This window comes from Nuphar pumila, chromosome 3 (genome assembly GCF_984573655.1).
Source record: "Nuphar pumila chromosome 3, dmNupPumi1.hap1.1, whole genome shotgun sequence".
NCBI classification, from domain to species: Eukaryota; Viridiplantae; Streptophyta; class Magnoliopsida; order Nymphaeales; family Nymphaeaceae; genus Nuphar; species Nuphar pumila.
Window position 1 is genome coordinate 9,936,018 of NC_143251.1, and position 22,956 is coordinate 9,958,973.

At 40.3% G+C, this 22,956-nt stretch overlaps 2 protein-coding genes and 1 pseudogene across 4 annotated transcripts; 1 reads left to right on the forward strand and 2 right to left on the reverse strand.

Moving 5' to 3' along the window:
* Positions 1 to 2,733: 2,733 nt before the first annotated feature.
* LOC149841906 (putative galacturonosyltransferase-like 1) lies at positions 2,734 to 5,484 on the reverse strand. 3 transcript variants are annotated; one of them, XM_090001208.1, is made up of 2 exons: positions 4,337 to 5,484; positions 2,734 to 2,999 (listed from the first exon to the last, which is right to left on the reverse strand). In XM_090001208.1, exons 1-2 carry the CDS (start codon positions 5,385 to 5,387, stop codon positions 2,986 to 2,988), a joined length of 1,065 nt encoding a protein of 354 aa, XP_089857334.1. In that variant the 5' UTR covers positions 5,388 to 5,484; the 3' UTR covers positions 2,734 to 2,985. The 3 variants fall into 3 exon arrangements, with proteins under 3 accessions (XP_089857334.1, XP_089857335.1, XP_089857336.1); XM_090001209.1 differs by having other exon boundaries at positions 2,972 to 3,109; XM_090001210.1 differs by lacking the exon at positions 2,734 to 2,999 and having other exon boundaries at positions 4,083 to 5,484.
* Positions 5,485 to 8,609: 3,125 nt separating this feature from the next.
* Positions 8,610 to 11,220, forward strand: LOC149841907 (endoglucanase 16-like). The gene is made up of 8 exons (XM_090000545.1): positions 8,610 to 8,825; positions 9,011 to 9,223; positions 9,365 to 9,565; positions 9,713 to 9,790; positions 9,958 to 10,107; positions 10,194 to 10,302; positions 10,650 to 10,813; positions 10,894 to 11,220. Exons 1-8 carry the CDS (start codon positions 8,610 to 8,612, stop codon positions 11,218 to 11,220), a joined length of 1,458 nt encoding a protein of 485 aa, XP_089856671.1.
* Positions 11,221 to 20,646: 9,426 nt separating this feature from the next.
* Positions 20,647 to 21,953, reverse strand: LOC149841908 (putative galacturonosyltransferase-like 1 pseudogene; annotated as a pseudogene).
* Between the last annotated feature and the right edge of the window lie 1,003 nt (positions 21,954 to 22,956).

The following is a 22,956-nucleotide window of genomic DNA, read 5'->3' on the forward strand; positions in this document are numbered from 1 at the left end:
CTAAATTAAGATCCAAACTGTTTATATCCAGACTATGTTGCAGTCGAACCCATTAATCCATATGGGTCTACATTTTTCAGCTATATGTGGACTGGGGCCCAAAGCCGAACCAGATGGGGTTATTTTTTAGTCTCAATTAAAAAATTGCTATATTACAGACGACCCATTTATACCCGATGTAATATGTACCCTAACACATTAACATATACGGGTCTACAAATTTTAGCATTACCAGACCCACATTTCCTGAATCAAATTGGGTTGGCTCAGGGTTTATTTTTTAGACCCGATTCAAAATGTGGTCTAACAGAACTCGAGCAGAAAGCGATCCGATTACACCCGTATATGTGTGTGTGTGTTTAGTAGAAACTGCACTTTTGAACGAGTCATTTTAATACAAAATGTTGTTTATTTAATGTAAAATTTCAGTGTATTATTTGTATGATAGGTCTTCCATTTTATAAGTCTTAAAATTCCTGCTTCAACATTAAAAATTTACTGTCGTCTCACTGAAAGTACGTTTCTTGCTAAACAAAACTTAAATTATAGGTACGTGTGACTAGGGGTGTTAACGGGTTGGGTTTGGTTCCGGCCCAAGTAGAATCAGTCTTGGACCAGATTTTTGGGTATGGTATCAAGTCTGAATCTGGGTCTACTATAAGAGAAACCATACCCGGACCCGATAAAACTACATGAACCCGTCCTAATAAAATAATATATATTTTTTATTTTTACATTGAAAAATTGTAGATCTTAATCAGAACTGGGGTCAAGCCTGTGTCTGGTATACAATTTCACAAACTATACCCGGGTCCATGTATTAATTGGACCTTTGGGTCCAGACCCGAGTCTTCCTATTTGTCACCATACCCGGACCCTATGGGGTTTAGTTCGGGTAAAACTGATGACACCCCTAAGTGTAGGGATGGCACTGGAATGAGGGAAAATGGGGCCCCGCCCTGCGTCACCCCGTTTGGACTGTGGTGAGGGGTATGAAACAAGGATGGAGGTGAGGATGAAGGTTAAAATTCATTCTCATGCGGGGATGGACTTACACTTTCCCTCGCCCCACCCCGTCCCAAATCCTTCAAAGGGATGACAATAGACCGAGGGGGAACGGGGCTCCGCACCACCTCACCCCCATTTGGATCGGGGATAGAGGACATGAAACATGGATAGAGGCAGGAGTGAGGTTAAAATCTGAGGTTCGGATTTTGAGACAGGGCGAGGGTGGAGACCTTGTCCCCCACCCCTGGTCCATTGCCATCCCTACTTAAGTGTGACCATCCAAAATAAATAAAAAAAAGAGAAAATTTCATTTAAAGGCCAAATTCTTTTCCTTAATTAAAAAAAAAAGCCTTAATTTGTTGAAATTCTTAGTATTCGCCACATAAGAAGCCACGTGTTTTGAGAAACGATAAAATATAAACCTCAGGTTAACATTCATCATTTTGAGAAACGTAACCAGGAATTGTGTCAAAAGAGAATACTTTTTATCCTACGTTATTATCATTTTTTGAAAATAAAAAAAATACTTTTTATCCTAAAAGAAAAATATTAAATGTTTTGAACATTTGATTATGAAGGCTATTACTGTAATTTGACTTGAGATTTAGCCTGCATAACAATAAATGTAGGCCACTTTATGGCAGTTTTTAAAAAACTAAAGGCCGCATATCAGAAAACTAAAAACCGTTAGGCCATTTTTCAAATTAGTTGCAAGGGGTTGGCCCATAAATGTAAATTTTCTGAAAAACAAAGTACAACTTAACGTTGGTTAACATTTGCATGAAAAGATGGATACGAGAAGCGATGCGTGAAGGGAAACTGAGGAAGCGAGTGTTAAAAAGTGCGTGAAATGGGATACAGTTACGAAGCAATTATGCAGGTACATGAAAAAAAAACATACATAGAAAACAATATGAGGCGTGGAAGTAAGTAAGAAATGATGTGAGCACAAATATAAAAACTATATAAAACCAACATGCAAGTTAGTTATATAAAAAATTATAATTTTCTAATATGAAAAACATAAAAAGTGAAGGGGAAATGGAGTGAGCGTGATAAGAAGCCAGATGGAAATTTTAAAGAAGCGAAAGAGGATCGATTTAAAAAACCAAGTGATGATCTAAAAAAGATCCATGGTAAGGGAGGCAAATGAGCCGGGTTGGGGTTTTGAAAAATAGGACACATGGACATGGATTTTTACTAAAAAAATCCTTTTAATTATATTTATTATATAAATTCTTTTTTACTGCATTATTACTAAATAATACTAAAATTTATTAAAAATATTAACATACCTATGTGTCAGGATCGTGTGAGCTAGTCATATTGTGTCCACCTCGTCTCTAGAAATGCAAGTGGGTCGGATCTAGGATGGAGGTTTTGCAATTTTTGGCTGTACCAGATCCGAACCATTTGGATTCCTACTCGTGTCATTCATGACATGCAAGCGAAATAGTGAATTACCGAGTTCTGCACAATCAGATATTGCCAATGATGCCGGAACTCAAAGTTGGGTAGGGGGCTAGCAGATCTGATAAGACCCAATAATGAACTGAATTCAAATTTTAAGTTGTGGGTTCGAATCCAAATCTGAGTCCAAACTACATTGGATGTACTATAATCGAATCTGGATCTGAACTTTATCTGGTAAAACTAGATTTGATAAAAAGTAGAAAATATGAGTTTTACATGTGAAAGCACAATCTAGCTGGACTTGAAAAAATATGATCCGACACATTTTCAGCTCACTGTATTCAATAGTGGATAAGGTACAAAGCTTGACAGGATACAAACTTAAAAAAAGGTCAAAATTACACCAATATGGATTTTTTTTTCACCTATTTGTTAGTCAGCCTGCTAGGCCAGCCCAGACCCACGTGCACCGTTGACTAGGCTCATAATTCAACCACCATGCTCGAATCAACATGCTACGAACAAGCCAAAATACGTGTTCTAGAGTGTAGGCTTGGCCAACAGTCAATTTGGTGACGCTGTAATTAAAACAGAGTGGATATGAATCGGATCCAGGTCGTTTATGATCCGCATATTGCCTGCGCATTAGATTCACATCTAACTGCAGATACTTATGGTCATCTCCATCCTAATAGGTGAGAATTAGTCAAGAGTCAGGAGCCTTATACCTCCTAGTCATGTTTACATGAGTTTAGTTCTTTCGTAGGGATGTCAATGATTTGGATTTTGTCTGATATCCCACTGAATTCAATTTTGTTTGCCGAAAACATATATGAATATAATTGAATGCAGATCTGGTTTTGATTTTCTGCTACTGAATAGAATTTGGACAAATATACGATTTGAAGGATATTCAAAATTGATTACATGTAAAAAAAAAAAAAAGGCTCCTCAAGATTATTATTATTATTTTTTTTGATATTTACACGGAGAAACCACTCCTAGGATCATAAACTTAGCCCTGCTCGCTTTGCCTGCTGTACTTACAGTTGTTGTCTTAACTATGAGATTTGAACCTAGATCAGTGGCCTAGGTCCCATCCCACTATGCCAAACCCCCTTTGGGGCAGCACAGCAAGAGATTTCTTGTCAAATACAACCCTTCAACTTACAAGAGGGGCGTTCCCATCCTTGTATCCTTTTCCCAAACAGGAAGAAGTGTACTATTATCTAGAAGTCTAATCAAACTTACAAAATGAAAATTGCACAATAGGATGTAAAAGTTTGGATTCAGATTGGATATGCCCATCACCATATTCTACTAACCGGATATTAGCTAAACAGATTCAAACTCGAGTTCAGATTCGGATGGTGAGAAGCTCATATCTGATCTACTACTCTTTTTACCTGTAAACAGATTGGGATATCTGTCAAATCTAGATATTTGCTGGGTTTGGTAGCGAAAAATCCAAACCATATCTGCATCGGGTTATAATCTGATACGGTTTTGGCTTCCCAAATGCAACTAAACTGAATCCAATTCGATCTGATATTGGATATCATTGACATCCCTAAACCTCTCTTCATTATTTTTAACACATTAAATCTGTCCATGCGTTTACACGTCCCTTCTTGATCAGAAAAAAACGACAGAGAAAAGAACCATAATTCACAACAAAAAAAAAACAAGAAAGAATTTTTTTCATAATTATCCCTGTCCTAAAAACATGTTTATTTGATTTTCCAAAATCGTCCTTAATTTTAAAAATGTTAGGACAGATGCAACCTTATTTTGAAGATGGTTTTGCCGTGATTGGCAAAATGGGAAGGGACGATTTTGGAAAATAAAGGTTTGCCTTGTAAAGGAAGGACGATTATTAAAAAAAAGAAAAAAGGACGAGCTCAGAGCTACGAACCCAAGGGTAAGGGCGTGTGGAGGAGATCGTAGGGCGCCCAAAGGGCGTCGATTGGGCAGGGTCGGTTTGCGTCGAGTCGGACCCAGGGCTTCCCCTTCCCGCTCCAGTGCAACAGACTGGCCCCACCCGGATGAAGGCGCCTGCACAGCCCCTTTAGGTTGTCACCACCCAACCCGTGCTGGTTCCACCTGTGATCCACCTGCGTTATCCGACCCGCGAACACCAGCAGGAACGGCGGCAGCGATCCCAGCTCGTAGATCCGGACCCGCTTCTGCAGCTCCATCCATTCCTCGATCCTCGCCGTGTAGTCTCCGTCTCGCCACCGCCGGAGGTCGATGACCATGACGCCCGTGTTGAAGTAGCAGGCATCGCGCTCGGCGAAGGTCACCGAGAGCGCCGGGTTCGACCAGAAGGCGCGGGTGAAGTAGACCGTGAAGTTTGCTCTACAGTACTCGGGCGCGGCCAGGACCGAGTTCGAGCCCAGCGGGGTCGCCCACAGCTTGGCGACGTCGTCCACCAGCACGAGGTCCGAGTCGAGGTAGACCACGCGCGAGACGCACCCCGGTAGGAGCCCCGCCAGGTAGTTCCGCGCGTAGTTGAGCGGCCTGTCCAGAGCCGGCCTGATCGACTTCGTGATCCGCCCAGTTACTATCTCGGCATCGAAGTGGTAAACCCGGAAGCGTAAGTAAGAGAAGGTGGCGGCGATCGTCCGGCGGAGCTCGGCCTCTTCTTCGCCGTCTCCGGCCGCAATGAAATGGAAGGCGACGTTCTCTGGGCAGGCGCAGTGCTGCACCACGGAGAGTATCGCAGCCATCGATCCCCGGAGGTACTCGGCGTCGAGCGTCATCGCGATGTGCATCAGCCCGTCGGCGCAGAGCCAGTCGCCACAGGCGTCGGAGAGGGCCGCGCAGGTCGGAGAATTATAAAACCTTGGCGCTTCCTGGAATCTCATGGCGGTATCGATGCGAGCGGCCACGGATAATTGCGGCAATGGCGCGAAGACGATCAATATTACAACCATGATCGTTCTTATCATCCCGTTGTTCTTCATCAGTACAGAAACTGCAACTCTTACATCGTAAGTCGATTCTTCGATCGAACTGTTTATGTAGTTCGAAAAGATATGATCGTCTCGTTTGCTTCCGCCTCTATGTATCCTCGCCTTCTTGACGTATATATTTATATTGGTGCAAAATTGTCGGTCAAAATCGAGCAGTCACTGTTGACTGAATTTCACCCGAGTATGTATTGACGAATTTTCAAATTTTGCGTCTTATATGAAAAACGAAACGGGTAATCCTCAATGTTAACCCTCTCTGTGGTCTCATCACTGTGAAACTCCAGCATTTCATTCACTATCGTCATACCCTTTTTCTCATCTCATTTTCGCGAATTGTTTTTTATCAAATCTCACCCCCATAGACGATCTACATCACTCTTTTAGTTTTTTTATGACAAGAACCTTCGATAACTGTGTCACTTAATGAGCCCGCCTTCCTACTAGGTAGGCTCCGGGTCATGGACATGACCACCTAGCCTTGCTTGCCCCAACCGTGATAAACCAACGGCAGCCCCCCATGCCTCAAAAGGATTAGGGATGGCAGTGTGTGTGTGTGTGGTGGTGGTGGTGGTGGGAATGGGAATGGGAATGGGAATGGGAATGGGAATGGAGGCGAAGATGGAGTACAGGATTTTGAGACGGGCTGGGGGTGGAGACCTTGTCCCCTGGCCCTGCCCAGGTCCACTCCCATCCCTAAAAAGAATTCTATCCTGGGCCTTTAGGTTGACGCGGAACCCCGCTAACCACATGAGTAACCACCACCTTGGTGGTGCATAACCTATTTTAGTGAATATCGCAATTTGAATTGTCTAAACTGTGGAAGGATTTTTTAACAACTCAAATGATGCTTTTTTTATTGAATTTGACTTGTGGGCAGGATTTTTTTAAGGGTTAAAAAAAGCGCTACAATCTTGCTTTGAAAAACCTTATGATTTAACAATACAAAAATGCCAAGTTTTTAACAGCTCAAAATTTTCATGATTTAAAAAAACATGTTCTCTTTTTAAATTGAATGATCAATTCCTATTAAATCGATCAAGCTGATTCCATTCACGTAGTTAGATTTGATCGAATCAACTTGTGACAGCCCGTTCAAAAAATAGGCCCACGGAGGACAACGACTGAGATGCCCAAATCCAAAGCTTAGTTGGAGCATGGTTCAAGGTCTCTTAGGTTTCTGGTGTAAACTTGTGTGTGACCTACAGAAAACCCTTCTACCATCGAATGCGCATTGGCAGACCTTTGGTTGGTAAAGCCCTTGGAGGTCTCCCTACCATTGGAAAGCTGATGCAGAACGTGAACCAGAGTTCACAGGATCCAATTTGAACCAATTTCGTTCTTTTGGATATTTTTTTAGTTTCGGATCGTAGCTTGTATTTGGATATATCAAATCCATATTGAATCTATAGTTATTTAGAATGTTTATCAATATAAGAATTATTATAGTTAGGGTTCATTAAATTAAGTAGATTTTATCAGCTACCATTGTAATTCTTCATTTCAAAGCAGTTCAGAAGCTCAATTATGAGCTTGTTTTCAGTTTTTCTTATTTTATTATTATTATTATTATTTCTTGTTTTCCTAGCTGCGCTGGGGAGCCGATTCTTGCTGGGTTCAGGAGCAATCCTTCGGTTTATTGCATTAGAAGTTCACCTAGTTTTGATATTAAGGCAAAGAGGGTGGGTCTCAAACCGTGGTTGTCTCATGTCATGTAACAAACCACAAGTGCCTCTAGCCAAGATGTGGTTGAGAAGTTGAATTTTAGTAAGAAAAGGTAAAACAGGTTGCATTACACTCTATTAGATCCGATTATAATCGACCAAATTCATTCTAAATCAAATACAAATGTGGATATTTACTACTCAATCCGTCAATAAAAAGAGGATTGAGTTGGGGCCCAACTCCAAACTTTGTTTTTATTTAACAAGGTTCACAAATTCTTAAAACGACAGGGATCCTACCCGCCCGTATGTTTAATAGAGCACGGGCTCCATCGGATGCATTTCCCCATTTCTTCTTATAATGAAAGGGAGGGTAATAGAAAAGAGAAAGAAACTGAATTGAGATAAGGTGCAATGTGGTCATACACTTTAAGTGTGCTGCTGCACCAATCACTCACCATATGTTGTTGGGGCCATATGATGAATGCGATGGACGCATGAAGTGGGTGTCCACCATGTTCGTGAAACGGTGAACCATGTTACACTGAGAACAGGATGAGAACACAACTTGAAAAAAAAAATCAGGCAGAGGTGGTTTAACCCTGACCCTCTCTCTCACTTCTTCTTCTCGGTTCTTATCTCTCTTCTCTTTCATTTTTCTTTTTTTTTATTAGGTTTTTTTTCTTTGATTTTTATTGATTAGGGTTTTGAATCAAATATTTTTAATTAGAACTTTTGTTATTTGATTTTATTTGGGTTTTCTTTTGATTTGAAGAATTAGTAGGTATTTGTGTGAACACCCCAAATTTTGTGGATAGTAAGGTCATTTTCTGAAACATAAACGAGATATGCATTTAATATTAATTACATATCAAAGCATTTTACAATTTTAAGCATTAAATTAGAGAGAGGGAGAGAGATTAAATAACTACCTTTGGAACTTGAGAGAGAGGATTAAATAAACCACCTTGGAACTTGGGAGAGAGAAGGCTCTACCGGTATAATTGGTTCTACCAACCAATAGCTAAGGCCTCTCAAATGGATAATTTTCATTGGTGTGGCAACTATGGCCACCTCCAGGGGTAGTAGCCATAGCATTTCTCATTAATTAACGGTTTGTTTCCTGACCGCCCAAAATCTAGCAGGTCAAGGCAAAGCCCAACGGAACCCAAAATTGGTTCGTTTTATTCTCAGTGCACCTCCACCACCCAAATATGTACGTCAAGCTGCTGCTACGCCAAGTTTCTCTAAATTTTCCGGGTGGGTCGGAACAGCTTGAAGCAAACCTAACCAATGGGGCGTCAGGATACACTGCAATCCTCCCCTTCTGCTCTGCCTCCAGAATCTGGCCCCAAATTAAGGAAACCATAACTGTCAACCCTACCCTTTGGTCGTTATGATATATATACTTGATCATGGTTGTCTTTTCGTTTCAGCTGGAGCTCTCTCCCTCCCTCCCACACTCTCTCTTTCTCTCTCCCTCTCAGTTATCCCTCTCTGTCGTTCAGTCTCTCTTTTCTCTGCTCTGTAATTTTGAGATTAATTTGAGGCCATGACGTTTGCCCTTAGGTTGATAATGGCTGTAGCCTTCGCATGGCTCGCTGTCTCGGATAGCTGGATGACCTCCGTCCATGCTGATTTCGATTACAAGGATGCATTGTCGAAATCTATCATCTTTCTTGAAGCACAGAGATCGGGAAATCTTCCAGCCAACAACAGGGTCTCGTGGAGGGGAGATTCTGGGCTCAATGACGGCAATGAATCTAATGTAATGCTCCTTCAAACTCCCCACTTCAGGATTACCTCTAGGTAGCACATAGACGAGGAATACCCGCGCGCCTAAGTTGCATTAATTATCTATATAATAGGCATCTCTTTTCAAAACGAAATGAAAACAATTAACAAGTAGGAATGAACTCGGCTGCATATATACGTACTCGGCTGCATGTGCAGGTGGACCTTGTTGGTGGGTACTACGATGCGGGAGACAACGTGAAGTACGGACTGCCGATGGCCTTCACGGTGACCACACTCGCATGGGGAGCCCTCGCCTATAGAGCAGAGCTGCAGCAAACGGGGGAACTAGACAATGTTCGGTCAGCTATCCGTTGGGGCACAGACTATTTCCTCAAGACCAGCATTCGACGCAATAAATTGTGGGTGCAGGTCAGAACCCCTCCTCATCATCATGATGAGAGCATAGATAACTTTCATCCCTTTGTTGATCGTGCTGGTAAACTTGGCTCTCTCGTGGGCTATCAATTATGACCACCATTAAATTAATTTTAATGTTCATTTGATCATTAGGTTGGGGATCCGGTTGCTGATCACCAGTGCTGGACGAGACCAGAAAACATGAACACACCAAGAAAGCTTTACGTGATCGACGAGAATACACATGGAACGGAAATCGCTGCAGAGACAGCCGCAGCAATGGCTGCCTCGTCCATCGTCTTCAGGCAGGTTGATCATGCTTACTCTCGCCGCCTTCTCAACAAGGCCAAATTGGTGAGAGTTATATATGCTCTCTCTCTCTCTCTCTCTCTCTCTATATATATATATATATATATATATATATATATATATATATATATATATATATATATATATCTGTGTGTGTGATACTTATATCTTTTTTCATTTATGATTTTGCAGCTGTTTCAGTTTGCTTTAAATCACAAGGGGACTTATGATGGCGAATGTCCGTTCTACTGTTCCTTTTCGGGTTACAATGTTAGTAATCTTCACCCTTACGTGACAAAATGTGGTTAGAATACGAACTGTTTCTGATAGCAAATTAAGTTGAAGGGTGACCAACCTTGCATTTTATTTGTAAGAAACAGCATATTGATTAGGACTTATGATGGCGTATGTCTTGGTGTGTGTATGTATTGGATTAGGATGAGTTATTATGGGCGGCGTCGTGGCTATACTTGGCAACGAAGAGGCACACATATTTGCAATACATTCAAGAACAAGGTATCAGTGCCAGCGTTGATGAGTTCAGCTGGGATCTCAAATACGCTGGACTCCAGGTCATCTTGTCCGGCGTGAGTCTCTCTCTCTCTCTCTCTCTCTCTCTCTCCACCCTTCAAACAATCGCAAGAAAGAAACTTATTTTCTTTGCCTTGATCAGTTGTATTTGGCAGGCGAGACAAGCTTGGAGAGCTACAAGAAACAGGCTGACAACTTTGTATGTGCGGTCCTCCCTGACAGTCCCTACAGCAGGATTTATGTCTCCCCAGGTTCTCTCTCTCTCTCTCTCTCTCTCTCTCTCTCTCTCTCTCTCTCTCTCTCTCTCTCTCTCTCTCGTACACACACGACTCCCACTTGCATACTTGGGCCGTATTACCTAAATCAATCAATCAATCTTTAAACAACATTAAGGGTCAATTTAAGCCAGAATGAGCCAGGCAGATCTGTCTAATGTATTGAAAGGATCTTTCTCGTTATGGCAGTTTTGCTTTCACCGGCATTCCAAATTGGCTTTCATAGATACTGTCAAAACCTTGAAAATCGCAGCAATATAAAGATGTAAGGTATAATATACACGTATAGTGCCTGATCTGATAACTCAAATCAATGGATTCAGGTGGCTTGATTCACATCCGAGATGGGGCGAACACGCAGTACGTTACCAGCACGAGTTATCTGTTGAGCGTGTACAGTGATGTGTTGGCCGAACACGGCCAGACCGTCAACTGCGGTGATCGCCAGTTCCAACCCTCAGACCTCATGGCCTTCGCCAAGAAACAGGTATATACCATGTCTGATTATGAGTCCATGCACACATAAGTATTTGAGCTGCTCCATTTGATTTGTGTACGATGGTGCAGATTGACTACCTGCTGGGGAACAACCCGCGGGGCATGTCCTACATGGTTGGGTTCGGACCTAAATCTCCGCAGCAAGCGCACCACCGCGGGGCGTCCGTGCCTCAGCTGAAACCGGACAGCCTGGTGTCCTGCCCTCTCAGCTTCAGCATGTGGTTCTCCAGGCAGGGACCCAACTTCAACGAGCTCACCGGCGCCATTGTGGGTGGCCCTGATCGCTACGACAACTTTGAGGACTACAGATGGGATTCTACCAAGCTCGAACCATGCACCTACATCAACTCCCTCGCCGTTGGGGTTCTCGCCAAGCTTGCCGCGCACAAAGTTTGACCCAACCCCGGACCCTAACAAGACCCCTCCAAACCGTGGGATGTTTGGGAGATACTTTGGTCAATTAACCTTGGGGGTCTCCCGCCAGCGTGCTTGAGCTTTTATATACATATATATAGTGAGAGTGTGAGGACGTCGCCCCACCAGGCGTGGTGAATTGAAAGTGGCGACCTGGTAGAACCAGCATCTGATCTTGTAACTGTGTAAGATGAGTTCAGCTGGGTTGCGTTTGATGGGGATGATAATATTTACATAGCTCCACATGTCTGATTATGGCATTTATAAATATGATATTGGTTCTTAGCTCGTGCATGCAATCATATATATTTTGTGAGAAGCTTTCACTTTATATTTGAGCGTTCGTTATGAAACATGGCTGAACCGGCAGCCAGCATGTAGGGATGGCAGTAGACCGGGCAGAGGTGGGGGACAAGTTCTCCACCCCTGTCCTGTCTCAAAATCCTACCCTCCATCCCTCCACGGGCCGTTTCATGTCTTTCATACCTCGTCCAAACGGGGGTGGGCCCCTTTTCCCCTCGGTCCACAGCCATCTATAAAGAAAAAGGATTGGGGATGGGGGTGGGGCAAGGCTGGGATCGAGGACGCTGTGGAAGGGGCAAGTCCATTTCCGCCTCCATCCTCAGTCCAAACGGGGTGAGGCCAGGTTTTCCCGGACCCACTACTGAGCCAACCAGTCGTTGTGCTGCACATGTAATAGAACCGGATCAAGTATAAAAGGGGAAAAGGATTAAAAGTAACCGTTTTACATTTTAATAAATATCTGACTACATCAATTTTATTCGCGCCCACGGTCAGATCTAGTTAAAGTGACTAACTTGGACCTTTTGCACCTGAAAAAATGACCATCTTTATAAAAAAAATGACATGTATTTTGAAGCCTATCAATTTTTTGAAATTCTATTGTCAACTTTTTTAGGTCATTTATATTCATATCATTATTGTAAATGTCCCCAAAATGTGAATTTGTAAATATGGTATGACTTTCCCATATCATTATTGTGATTGTTCTCAAAATGTGTAAGCCATCTTTAACTAAACACTTCCGATATACTGTCGTTATTTGCAGAGGTCATGTAGAGGTTCACATTGTGATTAAGAGTTTTTTTGTCTTAGTCTAATGGTTTTATTATTGTCCTTGCTTACTCTTTTAGCTAAATATGCCTTGGTTAAGATGTCCTACTCTTACCGTTCAACCATCCAAGTCCATTATCTAAATCTAAGCCCTATATAAGTCCCAATACAAGAATTAATTAATATATGGGCACGCCCAAGCATATCTTCATTTGCCCATTCGTCGCTTTTCCGTTCTTTGTTCATCCCTTGTGTCATGAATGGACAAATCATCAACCAAGACATTTTGGGCATGAAAAAAACAACCAAGTTTATGAACTTCGGTGTTTGAGAAGTTTTTCTACCTGTAGCAGAACTTGGAAGTATGACATACAGTTGAGAAATAAGGCATTGGGTTTCACAAACTCGGAGGTGCCAAAGAACTTTATATATTGACAAATAAACTTGGCACACTGCACACCAATCTTTCATATTGCATCAAGTGGCGGAGTCCGGAATTTAAGCTAGGATGGGCACAAATGCCTAGTAAAAAGACAAAAATAATTTCTATGACAATGGACTATACTAAAATGTGCAGCAAAAACTTCAGAAACTATATAGTATCATATTCATAATTAGGAACTTTGGTTGAAACTAAAGAACATGTTTTCAGTAATAAATAAAATTATTTAAGATCTACAGAGTATCATAATAATAAGCATGTATACTTCAAAATTTATAGCTTTGTTTGATATAAAGACCAAAAAAAGTACCTTCCATGAATATTGCAGTGTGAGTAAGCTGAAGTTTCAATCTTGAAATGCATTCAACAAGATGTGACAAAGAAACACAAACACCCTACAAATAAATAATCAATTAATTAGTTAATCTTTCAAAAAATCTATAAAGGACATCATAAATGTTTTAAAAATAATTTAAAAAAGTACAAGTCACTCAAAACAAAGAAGAACGTCAAACATATTTAATAAATTTAATGTTTTTCACCAATTTATTTTTATCATAAAGTTAATAAATAAAAGCACTAATCCAATAAACAAAACATAATAAAACTAATAGGAAAACACTAAAATTCTTATCTATGCTAATTAAAAAAATACTTAAAATTTAAAGTTCTAACCAAATTCAAATATTCATTATTCATAATTAATGATAATTAAAAAGAAAAAATACATAACATCCTAAAAGCATAATCTAAACTTCATGTCATTTAAACAAATACAAAATTAAAACCCTAATTTTAGTTATACATTATGCTAATCAAGTATGTAGAATCATGTTTAATGTCAATTAAAAATATAAAAAATCCTAATTTAAATATTCATCTTATTTAAAAATAAAATAAAATAAAATAAAAATCTGAATGCTATTAAGAAAAAATACAAAAAGCTTTTAAACCTAACTAAATATTCATGCTATTTAAAAAAAACTAAATGAAAACCTCAATGTTAGCAAACAACATTAATAGTTTTCAAGCATAAGCCAACTAAAAGAAAAAATAACAAAACCCCTGAATTTTTAACTAAAATCCAGCATATGGATCATGTATAATGTTAATTAAAAATATAAAAACACCTAAATTAAATATTTATCTTATTTAAAAATAAAATAAAATTCTAAATGCTATTCGGCAAAAACACAAAAAACTCTAAATCTTAATTTAATATTTATGCTATATAAAAAACTAAATGAAAACCTCAATGGTAGCAAACATCATCCATAGTTTTCATACACAAGCCAATTGAAGCAAAAAATAACAAAACCTCTCGAATTATTGAAATAAAACTATTTAAGAAAAAGTAAATAAAAACATAAATCTTAATCCTAACAAACAACATTCATAATTTCATGTTCTAATTGAAAAAAATATAATAAAGACACTAATTAAAGCATCCAAAAATGCTAGAGAGGACCTCATTCTGTGTTGTGGGCCTTCACTGCTTTGGTGTGAGGTTGTGCCATCGCGGGGAGGGCTAAAGAGAGAGAGGGGCGGAGCCCCTGTGGGCCTGTATTATCGGGTCGTAGGCAGGGCCGAAGGGTGAGGGACTGCACAACTGTGCAATGAGGTCGCAGGGGGAGAGAGTGAGGACTACAGTTAAGGACAAAACCTCATAGAGAGAGAGAGAAGCGGGGGGGGGGAGGGGGGGTGCTGGCATTATCGACCCCCTTTGGGTCGGGCACAGTGCCCACCTTGATCCGGTCAGAGTGGGCACTGCCCACCCTGACTTTTATGACTCTTAAGGGATTTCAGTGGGTCAGGGTGAGCACGTGCCCACCCTTACTTCAAATTCATATGCCAAAACTTTGGTGCAGGCATCTAAATTTCAAAATGAGATTATGGTAACCTCATGACGGTGATATATATAAGGAAGTTGGACCGTCCAACCAAAGGAAGGTCTAAAATCTACGACCGATGATAATCAACAATGTTCCTTCTCTAAGGACCAAGTTTTGATTGATCGGACTTTACATATTGAATTTTTATCATTCATTTAGTAAGCAACATATTTGGATTATGATTTTTTGATGTTTAGATGTGTTTTTGAAAGCACTAAAAATCTACGACCCACAACACTTTGTATTTTGTAAAGTTTAAAATGCATTAGAAGCCATTGATTTTTCACATTTCAAAACACATGTCTATATGCCAAATAATCTTCGTGTAAATCATATTTCTTACTAAATAAATTTAAAAAAATAAATATATGAGGTTTGATCGATGAGATGCTCAAACATTGGAGAAGGAGAGTCATCCGATCATTTACCATGGTGTCCCTTGCCGAAAGTTTCAAGCTGAGTGTACTCTCTAGCAGTGTTGTTAGTATCAGGATCGGACCTGTATCGTTTGGCCAACGATTCAGGTGTATCATTCTGAATCGGCCAAAAGATAATTACAAAATATTATGTGTCAATTAGAATGTAACACATGTTAAGATAATATTAAAAAATTAATTTAATCTATTTTTCACATTTATTAAAAAATAGTTGATTCAGGCAATGTGATTAAGCTCAAGTTTTTAACTGCCTTATAACACATATATGCATGATTTCATCACTATTAAAGTTTTTTTACTATATTAGAATACATATAAGCATAATTTCATCACTATGAAAGTTTTTTCACTACCTTAGAACACATATATGCATGATTGAATCACTATTAGAGTTTTTTGACAACCTTAGAACACATATTTGCATGATTGAATCATTATGAATTTTTTTCTGTCAGCCTTAGAACATATCTCAATTCTGTTAATATCCTTCACTTTATTACTAGTTAGACTATGTGTAATTCACTCATGTTATTTTGATTGTCTTAGCTTAGGTGCATTGCATATAATTTATTTCATTATATTTTGTTTATCAATAGTAACATTTCTTTTCTCTTGTAGGATGTTGGAGATAATCAATGTAGAGGAGTTTAAGGGGCAGATCAAGACAATGAAGAAGATGACTCACAGAATCTTGACGATGATTAGATTCATGTATTGAATTTGTTGTACCTTCTTGTTGTTTCAAAAGAAACTCTTTGTAAATGTTCACTTATAAATAATTAGAACTTGGTGAGGATTATAGTGGATCGATAAATTATTTTAGTTGCTTTGTATATGTATTTTTTATGTGTACTTTACTTTTTATACACAGGATATATAAATTGTATCACAAGATTTTTTTTCTCGAGATTTATATTTTAAACATTTTTTTTATTTTTTATTTTTATTTTTTGTGATGGATTAGCGACGGATTTTATTCATCGCTAATTAGTATCGGCCTCCAATTTAGCAACAGATCAAGGGCAGATATTTAACCATCGCAAAACTGAATTGGCTGATGTTGTGTGACAGATTTTAATCTATCGCAATTTTGTTGCTACAATAGTAACAGAATTAGCGACAGATTCATATCTGTCGCAAACCCAAATCTCTGCAAATTAACAACGGCCTTGCAACAAATCATAGCATTCACTAATTCATTGCAATTTAGCGATGAAAGTAGCGACATATATGTTTTGTCGCTAATTAGCGACTAAAAATTTGTGATGAAAGTAATCTGTCGCTAAGCTCTACATCGATGAATTGATGATGGATTAGCGACGGATTGCGGCCGTCGCTAATTCACAGATTTCTTGTAGTGTTTGTAAAGTTTAAAATGCATTGTGAGTCATTGATTCTTGATATTTCGAAAAACGCATCTATATGTTGTAAAGTCTTTGTGTAAAGCATATTTCTTACTAAATAAATTTAAAAAAACAAATATGTGAGGTCTGATCGATCAGATGCTCAAGCATTGGAGAAGGAGTGTCATCCAATCATTTACCATGGCGTCCCTTGCCAAAAGTTTCAAGTTGAGTGTACTCTCTAGCAATGTTGTCAGTATCGAGGTGTATCATTCTGAATCAGAATATTACTTGTCAATCAAAATGTGACACATGTTAAAATAATATTAAAAAATTTAATTTAATCTATTTTTCACATTTATTAAAAAATCGCTGATTCAGGTAAGTATCGTATCGATTTTCTAGCGATAAAGTATCGGCCGATGTGCACCGATACTGACAACATTGCTCTCTTTGTGCGGGGGGAAACCTCGAGGGTTTTACAAATCAGAAGCCTGCAAAATACGATTGGTGAGGAACATTTTTCTCTCTTGGCCTAACCAAGAAAAGAGGAAAGCAAATATAGGGGTGAGTAGATAGAAGATAAACATTAGTGTGGAAGTCAATTTCTTTTAGGAGTATTCAAGCATGTTTCATTTTTATCTCAAAAAAATTATTGCATTCAATTATAATGATACATAATTCTGAAGATGGAAGTCCAAAAAACCCTGGTTGGTCTTCCATGGCTTTGTATTGTACGCAAACGCCGTGGTCTTTGCCTAACAAGAGTGGCTAGTAGAAGATTACCTAAAAATGTGGTAGTCTGACTGACTATACTATTGGCCCTTTTTTGTCAAACAAATACTTATATATATATATATATATATATATATATATATATATATATATATATATATAACATAATGTATGTATGATTGATGATAGACAGGTTTTGACTTCACGGCATGTGAATTAGAAAATTGAGGTTCGTATCGTACCTGCCGTAAGGGCTTGGTACTCCACAAGCACTAGGAAAATGATATGCGTACTCTCGATAGCCAGGTTTTGACTTATTAATGCCTTGATGTGCATATTCTTATATAGAAAATTGAGGTTGGTGGCCCTTCCAACGTCTATCAAATGCCATTGTCATCGTCATCATGGCCCAAAGAAACTAGAGTCCATTGTGATACGTTTTCCACTGATAGGACGACGAGAAGAAGTTAAGCTGAAGATGCTACCACTCTTTTTGTTTCCATGCATAAGATTGGAATAAATTTCTTTCAGTATATATCTTGGAATTTGTTTCCTTGATTAAGATTCCAGTATTATTCCTTTTAGCCAACAGGAATACAATCCAAAGTTTTATAGACTTTAAGAACAGGCATGCCGGCTATATGAGTCTATCACGAATGAGCTCATGACCAGCCGAACCGAGCCTAGTCACGACCTGTTTCAATTCATTTACCAGCCCTAGCTATTGCTAAGAACTGTAAGTCATTCCCAAGGCCATAGCCAAACGTTTAGATGTCTACAGTCAGGTCCCAAACCGTGTTCTCAGCCAAATTTGAGGCCTGGTGCTTCTTCTTCTTCTTCTTTTTCTTTTTTTTAAGTGTGGGAGCAAGCTTTGATCATGCAATAATAATAAAAAAAGGAACATTAACAGACTCATCAGATTCTTCGCGGATTGCAAACTTCCCTTTTTCTCAAACAGGCTGCACTACATGTCATGTAGTAGCAATAGAGGCACTTCTCATCAATATTCTTTCCACACAGTGGTGTGAATGTGCGCAGCTCTAGAGTCTTCTAGACATAATGGAAAGTTTGAAATACGTCTCAGTTTATGAAACTAAGTGTTGCAGAAGCATACATCTAATATATATATATATATATATATATATATATATATATATATATATATATATATATATATATATATATATATATATATATATATATATATAAAGGTGTGTCAATGGGTCGGGTTTACCTGGACCAAACCCTATATGGTCTGTGTATGGTGACAAATAAGAAGATCCGGGTCCGGACCTGAAGGTCTGATTAATACATGGACCTGAGTATAGTTTGTGAAATTTTATACCAGACCCGGGCCCAACTCGAGTTCCGATTAAGACCCACAAATTTTTAATGTAAAAATGATAAAAAAAATTTTATTTTACCAGGTCTGGTTCATGTAGTTCTTATCAACTGCGGATATGGTTTCTCTTATAGTAGACCCAATTAGACCCAAGTCCGAACCCGATACCATACCCAAAAATCTAGTCCAAGTCTAGTTTCACTTGAGTCCAAACCAAACTGAATCCGTTCACACCCTTGATATATATATATATATATATATATATATATATATATATATATAAAGAGAGAGATAATAGTCAGACACAAAGCGTGTGATGATAATTTGACCAAAGCGCGCGGTTGATCCCGTGCGTGATCAACAGCACACTTTTTTTTTTTGAGCCTTCAGACGGCGGTCGTGGACCGCTGCTAAAGGGGTAAAACACGGAAAATAAAAACACGCGGACTTGATGGGCGCAACCTACGCCCAGCGCGTCCGACGTTACACCGTTTCCTGACCTGAGTCGTGGCCGATCTCTCTCTAATGGTGAGTCAATACTCAAAAAGTAGCAATATTCTAATCTAGTCACACCCACATCCCATCAGAAGTCAATAAATGAGGGTGAGCCAAGATGAGATAGATACTCGCAAGTTGGTACGAGTGTGGGTTGGAAATTGTTATTTGAAACAACTTAGCTCCTTCACTTGTTTCAACAAAAACCTACCTAGCTACCACATCTCTCCTCTATAACCACTCAATTAAGAGGCCCTCTCATGTTTCTTTTGCTAGTTTCATGACTCTAACCATTAAGCAGCATCTAAATCGAAGTGCATATCGGATGCAATATACTTAGGAGTGTCAATGGATCAGGTATGATCCGAATCTGACCCATACCGGATCCTACGGGGTCGGGGTTTGGTTACAAAGAATGGGGTCTGATTAACTATCCGGGTCAGACCCATGTGGTCTGATTATTAAATGGATTGGGTATCGTTTACCAAATTTTATACCAAACCCGAGTCCGACCCAATTTCTGATTAAGATCTGCAATTTTTCAGTGTAAAAAACTTTAAAAAATATTATTTTACCGGGTATGGACTGGGTCTGGTTTATGTAATTCTTATCGAATCTGCATATTGTTTTTCTTATGAAAATTTCTGTCAGACCCGAATCCGGAACCAATACCCGCGTCACTTAATCAAAATGGTGTTTAGACGCATCCGTTTTAGCAGGGGGATCCGACCCGTTGACACCCCTAAATATTTTATAAAAGGAAGTCTCGATAGAACATGATAAATATGTATAAATTGATGGTTGAATTTGCCAATCAAAAAAGAAAATTAATGATCGACTTAGAGGTGGGTCACGTAATGTTTGGCTTAGCTCAGCTCGTATATGAGCATTAACTAGTAATAAATTTAATTTACATATATTCTTACAAGCAATATGTTCAAAGTTCAAATCCTATTGCATACAGCTGGTTGAAATACCGATTTGTATCGTAAAATGCATGAGCCAGTTTGATCTTCACTCAACAGGTTGAGAGTCCAAATTCCATTAGTTTTAATTAGAAAACATTGAAAATATGCCAACTCGAGCTTGGCTCATTTAAGTTAATCATTTTCCGAATATGGATACCACATACAGAAGCTGTTCATGTGATGGACCGGATCCGTCTCATCAAAGTCTGTTCCAGATCTGGATTGGACCCACAGCTAGCACTTAGTCTGGCAGAACACCCCAGGATGCAAAACCGAATCTTGCTTGATCCATTTCCACAGTTAAGCGAACAGTAAAATAAAAAATCCGACGACCCATTTGCAGCGAGGCAGAGAGCTTGGTAGAAGACAAGGATAGGAAGTCAAAGTTAGGCCGGTTTGTTCTCTTTTGCACCTAATATGTTAAGTCATATAATTAAGCTTTGTTGAAAATTGGCCCGGCGTGCTAGGCCGGCCCAGGCCCACTTGCACCGTTGGCTAGGCTCATAATTCAGCTAGTACTGTCCTTTGAAGCAACAAGTAAAAAACGAGCCAAATTATGCGTTACAAATATCGGATGAAGTATGAACTCTACATTACCTGAGTTCTCATTTAAAATAAGAGGTCATAAAACACCTAACAAAAAATTTACAGAAAAAAAATGAAACCAGAGCCTTGCCGAGTTGAGCCAACCCGAGCTGAGCCCAGCTCAGAGCTCGTGGAAGAGATCGTAGGGCGCCCAAAGCGCGTCGAGCGGGCAGGGTCGGTTCGCGTCGAGGCGGACCCAGGGCTTCCCCTTCCCGCTCCAGTGGAGGAGGCTGATCCGACCCGGGTGGAGGTTCCTACAGAGCCCCTTCAAGTTATCCCCTCCGAGTCCGTGCTGGTTCCACCTATGATCCACCGGCGTTATCCGACCCGCGAACACCAGCAGGAACGGCGGCAGCGACCCCAGCTCGTAGATCCGGACCCGCTTCTGCAGCTCCATCCATTCCTCGATCCTCGCCGTGTAGTCTCCGTCTCGCCACCGCCGGAGATCGATGACCATGACGCCCGTGTTGAAGTAGCAGGCCTCGCGCCCGGAGAAGGCCACCGAGAGTGCCGTGCTCGACCAGAAGGCACGGGTGAAGTAGGCGGTGAAGTTTGCACTACAGTACTCGGGCGCGGCCAGGACCGAGTTCGAGCCCAGCGGGGTCGCCCACAGCTTGGCGACGTCGTCCACCAGCACGAGATCCGAGTCGAGGTAGACCACGCGCGAGACGCAGTCCGGCAGGATCCCAGCCAGGTAGGTCCGTGCGTAGTTGAGCGGCCGATCCAGCGCCAACCTGATCGACGTCGAGATCCGCCCAGCCACCATCGCCGAGTCGAAGTGGTAAACCCGGAAGCGTAAGTAAGGGAAGCTTGCGGCGATCGTCCTGCGGAGCTCGGCCTCTTCTTCGCCGTCTCCGGCCGCGACGAAATGGAAGGCGACGTTCTCCGGGCAGGCGGAGTGTTGCACCACGGAGAGTATCGCGGCCATCGATCCCCGGAGGTACTCGGCGTCGAGCGTCATCGCGATGTGTATCAGCCCGTCGTCGCAGAGCTGGTCGCCGCTCCCGTCGGCGAGTGCCGTGCAGCTCGGCGAATTATAAAACCTTGGGGCTTCCAGGAATCTGGTTGACGCATCGATTCGATCCAATGACGCCACGAAGACCAACAACGCTAGGATCGTTCTTATCATCGCTCCTGCACCTGTGCCTTCTTCTTCGATCGATCTTTGAAAGCTTTCGATTCTGATTCGAGAAAACAAAATGGCGGTTCGTTGCTTCAGTTCGCCACTCGCTTCCTCTTATAGGTATGCTGCCAAAATTGTCAGCCAAACATGGTCTTCGCAGTTCAAAATATGCACCAATCGACTTTGGTGTATATTTTTATCTTTAATTTTGGAATTTATTATTATTGTTGCATGGTGACGAAAACACTCGGAAAGGAAGGCGTGGAAATTACGCGTTTTACTTTTCTCTTTTAATGCCAAAAAAAAAAACAACACTGTCCTGTCTTTTGGAAGAAGAGGGTACAGGCTAAGAAAAGAGTACGACGCGGAGAGAAAAGGGAAGGCACAAACAAAAGTGCAAAAGTTCATTTGATTTTTTTTTTTATGGAACGGGTCAAGAGAAGCTATTACTACCGTTCATCTCGGTGAAAACAATAAAAATTTGAGGTCTTTACATGTAAGATTTTGATCCTGATACTGATTGGGTCCAATCTAAAATATTGATCCAAATCCAATCCGAATCTGAAATAAATCCTGTTTGGCACGTCCAAACCCAATCCAAAACTACATTCAGATCTTACTGTAATCCAGAAACACTATGTGATTAGGATCGGATATGTGATTATATCCTATTCATTTAAGACGTAAAAACCCAAGCTCGAGCCTGACCTTAGGCTCAGTTTGTCAAACAAACCGAGCTCAAGCGTGAGGTTAAAAGTTAATTTGATATTGACTCTAGGAGCAATAGTATTCGCCTAAATACTATGGCAGCAACTGAGTGTTACATGTATATTATTGTTCTAGACCATGACATCATATAGTGGTGCACACTCCTGTAATTTTTTGATTTAACGATCAAACTTGGGATCTATAAATGTGTTTAACGTGTTGTGGTTGTGAGGATGCTGAGATGAAAGCACCGGATCAAACCTCATTGGCACACAAGTGTGTTCTTAGCTTTAAGAGGTGGGGCCACATAATGAGGACCCCACCCAGGGTTTTTCTCACTTGGAGCAACCCGTCGACTACATGGCTTAACACAGCCTTTCCTGCAGGAACATCCACAATAGTGTTGGGTTTCCCTCTTTATGGGACCCATCTATCTTGGAAATGGATCGTCTGATAACTGATCATTTATGGTATGATCATTGGATCGATGCACATTCATTATCGTGGTAGAATTCTCAAGCACGATGCTTGATCTTTTCAAGGACAATTTGTAGCTTCGCTGGATAGCAATTTG